Source organism: Lissotriton helveticus, chromosome 6, assembly GCF_964261635.1.
Source record: "Lissotriton helveticus chromosome 6, aLisHel1.1, whole genome shotgun sequence".
Lineage (NCBI taxonomy): Eukaryota > Metazoa > Chordata > Amphibia > Caudata > Salamandridae > Lissotriton > Lissotriton helveticus.
Window position 1 is genome coordinate 118,693,738 of NC_136067.1, and position 14,464 is coordinate 118,708,201.

The window sequence follows — 14,464 nt, forward strand, 5'->3', positions numbered from 1 at the left end:
AGGTATCGTGGAGCAGATAAACTGAACTCTAAAGTCCCGAATAGCCAAAGTATGTTCATCGACGTCCTTAAGCTGGCCTGATGCTCTGCCCTTGGTACTCATGAGTATGCGTAGCACACCAGACAGGAGGACAGGTCTCTCTCCACATGAGGTTTTAATGGGGAGGGCAATGAGACTTCCGTCTGTTCCAACTACAGCTTTGTTGAATATTACAGATGACCTGATCCTGGATTACTGCAAGGGACTTTCTGATGTCATTCATTCTGTGTCTCTTCAGGTGCAGGCTGCTGAAGTTCCATCTTCAAGAGACCTATGTCACGACTTGTGCCCTGGTGATTGGGTGCTTGTGAAAAAACACGTCCGGAAGAACTGCCTAGACGTGCGTTGGAAGGGGCCCCACCAAATAATCCTGACAACGAATACTGCTGTAAAGTGTGGAGGGCTGCCAAACTGGATTCATGCTTCCCATACTCGAAGGGTTCCAGCACCCTTAGAAGAAACAGCTCCTCTCACAGATGAAAATCCAGCTGTGGACGGCGAACCACTAGAGGGGATCAGTCAAGCTGTGGGGGTGTCGAAAGAAGTTGGGAGTGCTACAGATCCAGCAGAAGAAAGACAGGACGACAGTGAAACTGAAGTTGCCACCGAAGGAGAAAGTTGCTGTGAATACGGCTCAGACACAGATCAAGACAAAAGTGATCAAGAACCGAGTGTGAGGACAAGAAATAGGAGAACAAGGCGTGGAGAAGCTAGTTGGCCTGAAAGAAAGAAGAGGCCGAGCTTGAAGCCAACTCCAGAGAGAACTCTTGCTCCTATATCTGAAGACTCGGATTTGGTCGAAGGTGCACAAAGACAGGAACAGGAAGGTCCGAGAAGATCGAGGAGGGTGCGAGTGCCCTGCAGAAGATACGCTACTCCTGAGTGGACCTACCTAGCAGCAGATGTCCAGTGCACGGAGATCCGGGAGGGTGAGGGAAGTGACAGTGACCAGTACTGACCCAATCATAACATTGGAAGTAGTGTTGTTGGTACAAGGAGTGGAGGTCGAAGGGTTGCTGACACTCACTATCCCCAATCCTCCTTATCTGAGCAGGATAAGAGAACTGGTTTTAAACAGAATAGAGTTTCCGACTTTTTGTTCAACGATGCCAACACTCGAGGAGATCATTCTTCGTTTAGAAATATTAGAATACGTGATTAGAGCCGCTGGAACACGTATGATTCCAGATTGCTAAAGACTTTGTAAATAAAACAGATTGAAAGATAACCTAGCGCCAAGTGGAAGAAGAAGAAATTTAGGGACTTCCCATTTAGTGGACGGAGAAGGGCTAGGGTTGTCTGTTGCTATAGAACTCAAAGACTGATCTTGCAGAAGGGATTATCAGCTTCCAGGTGTGGTTCGGAAAGGCTGAATAAGCAAGGAAAAGAGACTTTGTGTTGTAAAAGAAAATCAGAACTACACTGTCTTGAGATCATGGAGGCCTGCAACCCAAACCGCAAGACAAAATGCATAGTAGGCACACTTTTAGTGGGAGTAATTTTTCTTATAGTTTTAGTAGTTACTATATCATATGTAGTGGGACATGAAAATGAAGAGAAGGCAACAAAGGAAGCCAAAATGTTATCGATACAGAAACCTACTACTGCTGGTCAAAGGGGGGACAATACAGAGAAAGATAAAGCTTTACTAGCAGCAGAGACTCGTAGGTTACATGTGGATGAATCACAGGGAAATTTCAAATCAAATGCATATGCTAAATTGCTTTATGAATATATTGATGCTATGGAGGCAAAGGATTGCTATGTGTGCATGCAATTGCCAGCCTCTGTAGACGAAGGTATTAGATATCATCATCTTCCATTGACTTATGGAATCACATGTAGTTTGTTGCTTAGTATATTTTATGAACGTGATGGTTTTGAGTATTATTTTTCAAATTTTGATGCTGTTTTACCAGAAGTTCCAAACTACAAGCACATGAACAAGTGGGATTATTATAAGAGTGAAGATAGATTAAAGAAATTTTTCATTCCTTGGAAAACGTTGGATACTTCACATGCCCGAAGAAATAATTTGACTTGTAAAGTGTCAGAGATTGAGAAAAGGTTTATAGGACAGGTGGATGATCGGTATAGGAGACAGAAGATCTTAAAGGCTTCAGGCCAATGGAAAACAGATTGGACCGAGGAAGAAAGGTCACACAAAAGAAAGGGTAGTAATGGTCCAATAGCTTTAGATCGAGAGCAAAAAGGGAAACTGTGTATATATAGGGGTAAAACCTATTATGAGAATGTGTTTGTGGGAGAAGTAAATTGTGAACATGCTTTCCAATTAGAATATTATACAAAGGATTTCTTGAAGGGAATGCAGGTGATCCCGAATGTATATTTTGTTTGTGGAAGAAATGCATACGTCAAACTACCGGATAATTGGTATGGATCATGTTATTTAGCAATTGTCTTCCCCAAAATATACCATGCTAAGGATCTAGAAATTATAGAGGGAGGAACTCAAGCTAGAGGAAGAAGGGATGTAAGCTATGAGGAGGTAGTTGGAGACGTATTTGGTGCTATGTTTCCTCTTTTAGGGATAGTACTGAATGATGTCAAGATTAGAAGATTGGCAACAGTTGTAGATAGGTTGTCCGCCAGTACTGCTAGATCATTAATGCTGGTGGAGGGAGAGATGCAATCGATAAGGGCAATGGTTCTTCAGAACCGACTTGCGCTAGACGTTCTGTTAGCCAAAGAGGGAGGAGTCTGTAAGGCTTTGAAGGTTCACGAATGTTGTACTTACATTCCAGACAATTCAAAACCTCTAGAAAAGTATATACGGAACATCACTGAAATTCATCATGAGATTGAGGATTTGACACAGGTAAATGTGTGGGAAAAAGTAGGTCATGGAATGGGTAAAGTTGGAGGTTGGTTTGCCAACCTAGGAAAGGGTTTAATTTGGCACATACTGAAACCTATCATCATAATAGTGATTTGTATAATCACCTTGTGGGGATTGGTGCGGCTGTACCATTGGTATAGATCAAATAGGTTGCAGAGATCCATGAGAGAGCAGGAGAGGGGATTAGCTGTGATGCAGGATAATCAGTACAGGAGTCTGAGGGCTCTAAAGATGATGAAACGAGAGAGTACTGCAACGAGTTCTGTTTGATTCTGTTCATACCTCAGGGATGGTGTTGTGATGGTGATGACTACTAAAAGTCATCAAAGGGGGGAACTGAGAGAGCTCAAATCGAGAAAAAAAAAATAGAAGTGCACCATATTTACAAGCACGTTGCATCAGTTTAGTAAAGATTACATAAGAGTGTCGAATTTATAGAGTGAAAATACATAAGTGTTTAATTAAAATAGAATGCATATATCAGTGTGAAAAGCTAATGTAGAAGTGTGTAGAGATGTTAGAATGATGTTGAAATCCCATGTTATGTGGCTGTTGTAGAGGAGAATGTAAAACTGCTAAACGTAGAAATGTGTAGGCCACATGGCAGTTCACAGAGAATGAAAGGTGCTGTTACACTCTCACATGATATGGTTTTTTAATGTTGTTGTAATTCAAAGAATTATTGATCATAGAACTGAAATATATGTTTTATAGAAGTGTTTCATATAACCATTGAGTGTAATAAGTTAGAATACTGTTTAGACTAAGAAATTAAAGGTTTACAGAGTGCACAGGCCCGTTTCATGTAATTCTAATAGGCCTGAATAGATAAGGTCATTTCTTTTGATCTGCATGTGTTAGTTAAAGGAAGGTCATGTTAAGCATAAATTGCGGAGCCTGCTCGAAGGTTTACGACTTAGAAGATACGGTGGAGGCCGGAATTTGGGGCCCACTGTACAAGTGTCTGTTTGCAGGTGCGAGGAGGTTCCAATCAAGAGAGTGATGAATAGAGTTTTGTTCAGGGAGTCAGGCACAGGCCTGGAGGAGGCTTCAGGAATTTCCTGGGGGGTACCGTCCTGCCGGAGAAGAGCCTGAGAAGCAAGGTCAACGCTAACGATGGGCCCAGAGGAGTATCAGCATGGAAAATGCCAGAACCGACACCACGTGAGGGGCGTCTCTAAAGGGCGTTTCTATTGTAAATGTGATTTTTGTATTAGGGACAGCACCCCTGGGTGGAGTTAGAGCAGAGGGTCTGAGGAACCTAAGAGAGCGGATGGGTAGGCAGATAGGATAACTGCAAGACACCGATTCACAACGAAGACTAAGGGAAGTGAGTGATCTTCTTTGGAAGTCACCACGGCTGACACCTTTTCTAGGTTAAGATTTTACTAAGTAGGGATGTCACTTAGTCTAGTGTAGGGACAGTCTAATCTGGATTTTCTTCCTTTCTGTAAATGACTCACAAGTTACAGCTTGTGTCTATTCTTGCAACTCTGATGATTTTTGAATTGGTTTTGGTGATATTCGCATACGTCGTTGTTACTCGTGCAGACAGAACGCCGGATTCGCGGCTTGGTGCACGTTAAGGTCCAGGGACATACGGACTTTGCATCGGGACTCGACAAATAGGGTTTTCCAGCTAAACTATCTTACCAACCGTGGAGCACCTATCTATATATACTGACGATTGGATTTTACCGATCTACTGTATTTTTCTATGCACCACGGATACGGCCACCTTTGAAGTTACACGAACCCCTTTTTTCTAGTCATTGAAGAAACATTGAATGAGCTACATCAATTGAACGTGCAAGATACCCTTACCGGGTTGGAATTATCACCGGTCAAGTGGTTTTACATTATACGCCATCATTTCAAGAAAGCCCTGAAGAGTCAGAGCAATTCTGTACTCTGACGAAACACGTGTCGGCTGGCGTAAGGTCTTTTGGGCAATAAAGAACTACAATTGCTCAAACAGAAGAAGCGAAATATTATTTTCGAGGACTCTATCTATTTGATTACTGTTCAAAATACGAATGAATTGATATGTTGTGTGCCTAGGAATTTGTGTTATGTATAGTCCAGGTGTTGTTCACGACACCTTGTAAAGGGTTCAGAGGGTTTCCCTTTTTCCTGTGGCACCAATGGTAACTTTGTCTGTAAGCTAACAAGCTGTCAGGAACTTATGTTGAGCGCAAGTTGTCCCTGTCCATAAAACTCATTGCCTTTGAGTTTATATGATTTTTGAATTGGTTTTGGTGATATTCTTCTGCCGACTAAGAGCATTTAGAAAATGTATGTTTGTATTGATACCAGTATATCTTTTGAACCTTATTTTGAGATGTTTGTATCTCCAGTTAACTTTGGCTTTATAATAAACTTTTAAAACTTATTCGTAGTAAGTGGTTCTTTAGAGTGGTGAAAGTCCTTAACTGATTGACCTAGTAGTGGATTGCCTTTTACTCTATGACAGGTATCAACGGTTCAGTCGACCTGAGTTGGGATCTAGATCTATAGCAATAGATCATAAATCCCGCCGTAACACCTCCAACTGTCCGCTCTGGACCAATTGCTCCGCCAGCTTGCTCGGAGTGCTGTGCCACGTGGTCTCGTGCCCCTGCTCATCGATCAGCGAGGAGCTTCACCTCTGCTCTCCCTCCGTGTCCGACTGCGCCTGGGGCTTGCTGCACGGCTCTTATGGGGTGCCCAGCCTCGTTAGAAGGAACCGCCTGTAGTGTGCAGGGTAGGTAACTCGCCCGAGTTCACTTGCATCCCCTTATACTGTTAGTTTCCAATAGTAGGCCCAGGACGTCGTTTTACAGGCTGCTGTGGCCCTAGCAGTGTGTGTGCACCATAGACTGTGTGCTTACTCGACAGCCGCCACTTGCCGTCCTCTGCCGCGCTCCGGGTCTGATGTGCGTCACTTGCACGGGCGGGAATTGCCGTCTCGTGGTGCTCGAAGTGTCGGCAGGCCGGCATCAGACCAACCGCCGCCACGGATCCCATCCTCGTCGCCATTGTGGGGGTCCGTAATAATGAGGACTACTTGGTGGTTGGTGGGGGAAAACTTCTTTATTACACCCGGAGCGCCGGGAACACCGCTTCGCTTTGCTGCGGTCAGCGCCTAATGACATGGCCGCCTTCCGCTAGCGCCCCTTCCGGTTCCGGCTAGTAAAGGACTAGACCGTCACCACATAGCAGGGTTGGCAAATAGTAGTTTTATTTGAAGAATGGAGGAGTGCACTCCTGGGCCACAATGCTTATTTTTTGGGCATCCATTAATCCATCCCTGATCTCTAAAGATGACTGATTTGGTACGTTATCGCTGCAAACGCTCCGAGGCAGCCAGGGTTGGATTGGGATCAAAAATTGGCCCAGGCACCCTAAAATAAAATGGCCCACATTGCAGATTTCGTCTTTATTCAAATCACGGTTTCATTTTTTAAGTGCCATAAAAAGGAACTTTCGATAAGAGGCATGTTTTCTTAACTTAAATAATATTTTCAAATAAAAATGCAAGGACGCTTGGTTTACGGATTAGTTTACAATGGTGAACCACACCTAAATGTAAGCGAGGCCACTTCTGCTCAGGCCCCCTGCCCAAACTCAATCTGCATACATTAAAGGGCTGGGTCAGGGAGAGACTGGATAATTACACCTCCATTTGTTGGTAAAAGGGAGGTAATAGTGGTCCATCTGCATACATGCCAATAGACCCGATTCCGGCGGGAGACTACCGATTTCTCAAGCCAAAAATTGCTTTTTTTTTAGCTGTCTCCCGCCTGAAATTTCATTTTCTACAATAGAAGTCAATGGGGAATTTTCAATCTCCCGATTTTTTATTTTAAATCTCCCATGTCCCTGTCCTAAAATGTTGGCATGTATGCATCTGCCCCACACTGGGCCGTGGCGGCATCTAAACTATATGGACACAGCTCATATCGGCCACCGCCCGGCTCAAAAAAAGCGGCCCACAGCTGGAACTCGGACACCCGCCTATCTACAGCCTTACCAATCGACCCTGCGCAGCTAACCGTTTCGAAGCATGATTCTAGAAAACGCACCAAGCGAGCTCATATGCAGCACACGGAATGCGTGCTCACACGTAAAATACTACTCCCTAAAATGCCCTGAGTCTGCTGGCGCGCGCGTGTACTCCACCCAGAGACACTGCTCTTTAATGTGTGTGTTCAGCGGAAGCACGTGTGCTGAGTAATACAACGCATGCGCATGTATGGGATCCCTCTCTACTGCGCTTGCGCATCCGTCGACCGCAGATGCAACACTGTTGCGCATGCGCACTGGAGAAAGACTGTCCCAGGGTTCATGCTCGGTGCAGCTGGAGGCGCAGCCCTTCAAAGCGTGCTCACATGTAGCCTGATTCCATGGTTAGCAGGGCATGCTCGGAGGCAGGGAGCGAGTTCAACTGCAGCGCCGGTGGGCAGGTAAGCAGCGTGTCCTCTTTAGTGCACACACAGGCAAGATGTTGTATTAAGCAAACGCCGCCTCTCTTTGAATTCGTGACGCGGGTACTGTTTACACTGTTGACAAAAAGGTCCAGTTCGCTGTGTTGGCGCCCTTCTGTGTTGCCTTATTCTTTTGTTTTCAAGTTTGTGTCTCGTCGGCTAGCAACGTACACATTTGTGCACTATTCACTTGACAACTTTACTTAACACAGGACGGCACACAATGTGGGCAGTGTGTGCGGCGCTGCCAGGTTTCCAGCTTTCTTATGTATGACGTTTACAGGTACTTGGGTGTGACATCATTGGCAGGTTTTGAATATAAGGAGGTCGATAACGGGGGCAGAGCAGAGCTCTCACTTTACCCCATGTAATGTATGAGTAGCTCCACCAGTCCTGTTTTCTTTATCTTTAAATTCGTGTGCCTGTATTCCTGCATTTGTAAATGGCGAGGAAACTCTCCAAGTCAGTACTTAGAGAGTTTAAATAGAAGTGCAGGTACCCTGTACCAGAGTACCGTCTTTCTTCTGAGAAGTACCGGTGCTCTCCACTTAAAAGAATTGCACCTCTGCTGTGAAGTACCGGCCATTTAAAGCCTAGCCCAAGGTCAGATCTCTAAAGTTGTCTTATTTTCTGTTTTCGACGTTGTTTAGGTTCTATTTTTGAGATGGCACAATCTTGTTCTTCTGTCATAGCAACTATTTTTCAATATGTATATACAATTAGCCATTCCTTTTGCCTGTAATGGCCAAGCACTATGTTCTGAATAAGCCTGACTTGGTTTTCAATTTTTGTTGTTGTTTTTTTTGTTTTTCATTGTAATTTTTTTTTCTCTCATTTATAAAGAGATTGCAAGTTGTCCCAAATAATGTTTGAGTCGTTTATCTTGCGTTGATTTTTGTTTGTGTTCCGGCACTTATTAAATTCCCCTTTATCGTTCGCTATATTAGCATTTTTAAAAGTATAGGAATTCATTTGAAATACAGGGCTGGATGAGCTAGAGAACTCGAGATCTGTGGATTTACATTCACTGCTTTTCTGTGTACGTGTGTTAATGATTTATGGGTCCCTACTAGGATGGGACACACAACACCAAGTCCAGTAATTGGGGGAGGGGTTAGAGGAGTGGGCTATTGGCCCTTCTATGCTTGGGTGTGTGCTGGCATCCCAAAGTACAGTACTGTATACTCCAAAAATAACTTTTAAAATGCCTCCACCTGGTGTTTTTCTATTTTAGAAACTTGGTGTCAACCCCCCCCCCCCCCCCCCCCCCCCCCCCCCCACCCTGCTTTTCAAACAAACCTGATCTGGATCAGTGCACCAAAAGCTCTTTAAGGTGGATTTCGGATGCACTCCAACCAGGGCTGCCGTAAAGAGTTCCATGACAAGGTCATTAGTCCTCTGCACACATTCAGGGTGGAGTCTTTAAGCTACAACTGCACCCGTTCATGGACATATAGTCACAGCATCTAGCCAGCCCTAATTTCTTCAATACCCTAGAGGTAGATGATAGTAGGACCAAGTTGTCACCTGACTTGCATATGCCTACTATCCCGCCTGGTGAATAGGCCATCAACCAGGACTCTCCAGCCACATTTGTCCTAGGATTTTATTTCCATGTGACTCCAGGTGTAACCCATCGCCTTGCAGTCTGCCTCGGCGCCAGGTGTTTGTTTGCCTTCCTCTTTTCCTTTTCCCTTGACTGTTCCAGGTCAGTGCTTGTCTGGTGGTGTTTGATGCGGGCTTGCAAGGGTGTGACCTATCCATCCCCAGGCTCTTTTCATGACTTCGTCATGAGCAGAGAGTTGGAAAGTCTGCTGCCATATATTGTTGTTTCTGATAGTGGTTGGCCAGCAGATTTGGAAGATTTTCCTCAGACAGGTGTTGATAAGGGTCTGGACTTTGTTGTTGGTGGTCACTGTTGTCTCCAAGTTTCTGCTATATACAGAAGGACCGATTTTACGTTGGTGTTTGTTGAGTCAATCCATGCAGATAGCGTGCGCGTAACAATATCTTTATTATGTAAAGGAGTAGTTGGGGCCAATACGTCCAGCCTCCAGAGCAAACAGCCAGCAACTGATTCTCATAGAATCTCGGCATGCAAGAACCCATAGTGACACAGTAGTATGCTACACAACATAATATAAATTTTCCTTGCAGACTCCGACAATGAAGCATAAACAAAACATAAATTCCTTGTAAATACAAAACTAAAACATACTAAATCTAAATAACTATCAAAGCATAGAAGAATATAAATACCAGTGGAAGTATATATAATAAAACACAAAACTGTATATGCTGAGCAACGTTTTTACAAAAGTTGCATTACTTTTGACATAATACTGCACATACACGGGTCATTTGATTTCTATACCAGATCTACTGTTAAACTGAGCCCCATGAGCTTTTCTCACCTCGACGCCTTCACTCACCCCTTCATCAAGGCATACATTTTTTTCCCCTGGCCCCATTCTCCTCACCCCCAAGACTTGCATTCAACCTAAAATCATCAAACCAGAACTGTACCTCCTTGTCCACTTCCTCACCTGTCTTTTTCTTCTTACACGTCACAAACCGACTCATTTGCCACAATCGCTCAACCTTGCAGAATTAGTTAAGTTTTCTTTCACCATTAAGGGTTTAAAAAACAGACTTTCACCTTTCTTGACCTTAAATCGTAAGTTCACTCTCACCATATCTCCCTCCTTAATCTGACACTCTTTTCAACCCCTTTTCTCATCCTGAAACACTTTGAATTTTCCTTGTGCCTTCAAAATGTTGTCGTTTACCACAGCAGGAGACCATTGCAATAACATAGAATTCCCTAACCATCCTTGATTATCCTTCCTTTAAGGAAATCTCCCCCTCACGACAGTAAAAGAGCTAAATCCTGTAACAGTGGGAATTGTACGATACATCTGCACAGTTCTTTTGACACCCACCTTCTAATCCAGCTTCCTACCCAATTGCACAGAACCTTTAATCACCAAATTGAACCTCTCAACATCTACACTTCCAGTTGGATGATAAAGGGAAGTAAATATGTGTTCAACACCATTTCATAACATGAAATCCGTTAAAACTTCACTAATGAACAGCACCCCATTATCAGTTGCAACTCTTTTAGGAAGTCCTTCTCTGGAAAAATTCCACCCAAGAATGCTACAACAGATTCAGCATTTGCATTGCGTACAAATTCCACCTCCGGCCATTTGGAAAAGTAGTCCATGGCTACTAACACATACCAGTTACCACCATCCTCTTCACTGACCGGACCCATTATGTCCACTCCTGTGGTTTCCCAAGCTGTATCAGGACACGGAAAGGGATGGATAATTGTTTTCATCAACACTTGTGACTTATATGTTCCTTCACACAAATCCCATTCTCTGGCCACCCTTTCCACCTCCAAATCTATTCTAGGCCACCAGTAAGTCCCTTTCACCTTCTATTTTCCCTATGCCTAAATGACCCTCATGCCATAACCTAACTATAAAAGTTCTCAATGCTTTGGGTAGAGCCACTGTGTGATCCCTTAAAACATTATCATTCATCCCCGATGAAAAAAGTTAAGAATCTGGGTGTCCTTTTCAACAAAAAACTCTTTGAGAACCAAATCATTCAAACCACATCCTCGGTTTTCTTTCTTCTGAAGATTTTGAGAAAGATCCTACCATATATTGCCTCTGATCTGCAAAAATCGACCATGTCTCGATTATTTGTCTAAACTAGACTATTGCAATTACTTGTACATCGGTTTACCACAATTTTTTTTATCCAAACTGCAGACCCTACAAAATGCCGCAGCCCGCCTCGTTTTCAACCTCCCCAAATTTCAGTCAGCATCCATAGCATTGAACAAATTGTACTGGCTGCCTATGGAAAACAATGATTGTATTTAAGTCCTTGTGCATTGCCATTAAGGCACTTCACAATATTGGCCCAATGGCTCTTGGGCACTATTTCCTCTGGTACACACGACCGTTACGTTCTTCAGGCGAAAAGAATGTTGAAGTGCCCAAGTTCAGACTAGCTCGTTGGGGTGGCAAAAGCTTTGTGACCTGAACCGCTAGACTGTGGACCTCTCTTCCTTTTGAATTGAAAAATTCCCAGGTCATTTCACACTTTAGGAAATAATGAAAAACATGGCTCTTTTAACGTCTAGAGGCCATATGTGTACTTAAGCTGCCTCACTGATTTTCCTTATGCAACGCCAAGACAACATCGGGAACACGAGCGCTATACAAAACTTCATAAAATAACACCGTCAAATCATTACGTGCCTCCCAGTAACACTTACACTTGTCTTTCAAATATTTCTTATCCGGACATCCTTCCACGACAGATTTCCTCACTTCCATTAAAGTTAGATAATTTTTAAAAAGCTACCTTCCACTCACCTTTGGTAATGGCATTTAATTTCTCTACACATGTCCAACGTTCATATCTTCACAATTTCCTTACAAACCTCTTCTAAGGGCAACCTACTCAAACAATCTAACACTCGATTCTTGACACCTGGTAAATAATATAATTTGAACCAGTAGTCCAACAATCTTACAGACATCCTTGAAATCCTGGGAGTGGCATTTAACAACTCTTCTGGCATCAACACTTTCAACAAGGATTTGGGGTACAGCGTATTTCCACCTCATACCCCCAAAGAAAATTCCTGAAGTGTTCTAAAACCTGTACAATAGGCAATGTTACCTTTTCAATTACAGAGTACCATTCTTCAGAAGGAGATAACACCCTTGACACAAATGCTACAGGAAACTCTTTCCCTTTGTTATCCTTCTGACTTAACACCTCTCTCATGCCTTTATTGCCTGCATCCATGGTCCAAATACATTTTAATTTTGGAACAAACGTCACAAATTCCTCGCCATACAAATGCTCCTTTTTCAAGCATTCAAAACAGCATGCTGTTCACCTGACCAAGAGCATTTTACTCAGTTTTTTTAACAAGTGATGTAAATTGTACGTTTTCTCAGAGAATTTGTGCATAAACCTGGCATAAAACTCTGCCAACCCCGGAAATGACCTAAGTTCATCTTTACATGTAGGAGCAGGTGCTTCTCGAACTGTCTGCAAAAGTTCTTCCTTTGGTTTTACCCCTTCACTTGTAACTTCATGAACCAAGTAGTACAAGCTTTTCACCTTGAATTCGCATTTAGAAAATGTGGCAGACAACCCATTGTCCTGCAAAATACATAGAACCTTATTCACTCACATTATGTAGTTCCTCACTTTCCCCATGATCAGAATGTTATCCTGAAAGAAAATTATGCCAGCCTAATCCTTAAAAAGCTTGTGCATTAATTTCTGAAATACATTTTCCGCCGAAGCTAGGCCAAAAGGCATATGTACATATCTGAAACATCCAGAAAGCATCCTAAATGCTGTCAAATCCTTACTATCTTCATGCAGTCTTATTTGGTGGTACACTGAAGATAAGTCAATTAACGAAAACCTATTCATCCCTTTAGTATGTGCTAGCATCTCCTTTACTTTTGGTAAGGGAAAACTTTCTACCACAATATTGTTAAGATTCCTCAAGCTTGTTTTGCAACCACAATTGGGGCAATCCACCCTGCAGCCTGAACAGCCTCTATTATCTCTTCACTTAGTAACCGCTCAATATCTTGGTCAACTGCCTTTCTTACAATCCAGGGAATGTCTCTCATTTTTTGTACTTTGGGGACAGCATCCTGTTTAAGCACAATTTCATGTGAGTATCCTTCCAAAGTTCCAATATTCCCTGAAAACGCTTTCCACCTTTGTCTCCACCCTCAGTGACCAAAACCTGCTCCTTGCTGTTGAGATTTAAAATAATATCTAACTCTTTCTGGTCCACCCACCCAAGAACAGATGACCTGATTCTCTGCCACATACCGCTTGCTGACTGTTTTCCTTCCCTTGAACTCAAAAGTTAATCTATGGTAACCCACCATAGGAAAGGATTCTCCAGTGATACTCGCAGGAGCCACATCTGACTGGGTTAAAGAATTTCCCAGGAGACCAGCAAATGTTTCAGTCAACAGTTCTATTAACAATAGTGTATAAAGAACCAGAGTGTGCAAACTAAAAGAATTTCCATCCAACCTAACTTGATGTTACACACGGCTTCATTTCTTGATAACTTAGAAAGAAAATTTACACTCCCCTCATCCTCCATTTCCATAACACCCAGTACACATTCTTTCTCTTTCTCCATTCCATTTCATCTTTATTTCGACAAAAATTGCATAAAAGAGATCACATAGGTAAAACATTTGAAAATTATTAAAATGCATTTAGATACACAGTAAAAGATTAAAATGACGCACAGTCTAGCAGCTTATCAATACATCAACTTAATAGCGAGAAACTGGATAGGTAGATGCCCGAAAGGATCACCTTGCCCCACTCAAATTTAAGATCAAGCTCCAAAAGAATTATACAGATGTAACTGCTGAGGCCCAATTCAAAGAATGGTCACATGCTTCCTTCTTGTGTTCCACATAGCTCCAAGAAAGTTGCTTACAGCGAACACAGTTACTGGAGAAAGATCCGTTTTAAGTATTCTGTAACCTTCGGAGCAATGTATAATACCCACATTTTTACAAAGAGGAATAATCCATCTCCCTCTATGTTTTTTGTAGGCAGGGCAAAAGAACACAACGTGCAATTCGGATTCCAGCTCCGAAGTACAACCTGGACAATTTTTAGGAAAGTTTAGATGCCACTTGCTCGTGAAGGCTCTAATAGGTAGTGAGCCGTGTCTCCATTGTAGGTACAGTTTCCTAAGAATAGCAGAACTAACATCATCTAATACAGACTCAAAATGATGAAAATCTTTAGTCATTAAAAACCTGGACAACAAAGTACCAATTTGGGAGTTCGCAGTGAGAGCATTTAATTTGCTTTCATGGAATATATTGACCAAATACTTGCGAGAGATTTTAATGCAAGCGTGTTCCGGGTCAGACCACATTGACGGGAGACCTAGTCTCTCAAATTCCTCTCTTACGTACCTCAACCAAGGAAGTTTCCCCACATTCGGGAGCTTTAAGATATCCACAAGCTCATGCCTGTAGTCCTTAAGCTCTGGGGTGAC

The 14,464-nt window shown here is 42.8% G+C and overlaps 1 protein-coding gene across 6 annotated transcripts in view; it reads left to right on the plus strand.

The window, feature by feature from the left end:
• Positions 1 to 14,464, plus strand: part of LOC144762323 (uncharacterized) — a 220,927-nt gene that overhangs the window by 139,735 nt on the left and 66,728 nt on the right. The window contains exon 1 of one of the 6 annotated variants that reach the window (XM_078647484.1): positions 7,190 to 7,344. The exons of 4 other annotated variants lie outside the window; for them this stretch is intronic. In XM_078647484.1, the coding sequence (XP_078503610.1) occupies positions 7,285 to 7,344 (60 nt within the window). In that variant the 5' untranslated portion in view covers positions 7,190 to 7,284. Of the gene's footprint in view, positions 1 to 7,189; positions 7,345 to 14,464 lie in introns of those variants that run through there. One more of the 6 variants, XM_078647483.1, reaches the window with a different exon arrangement.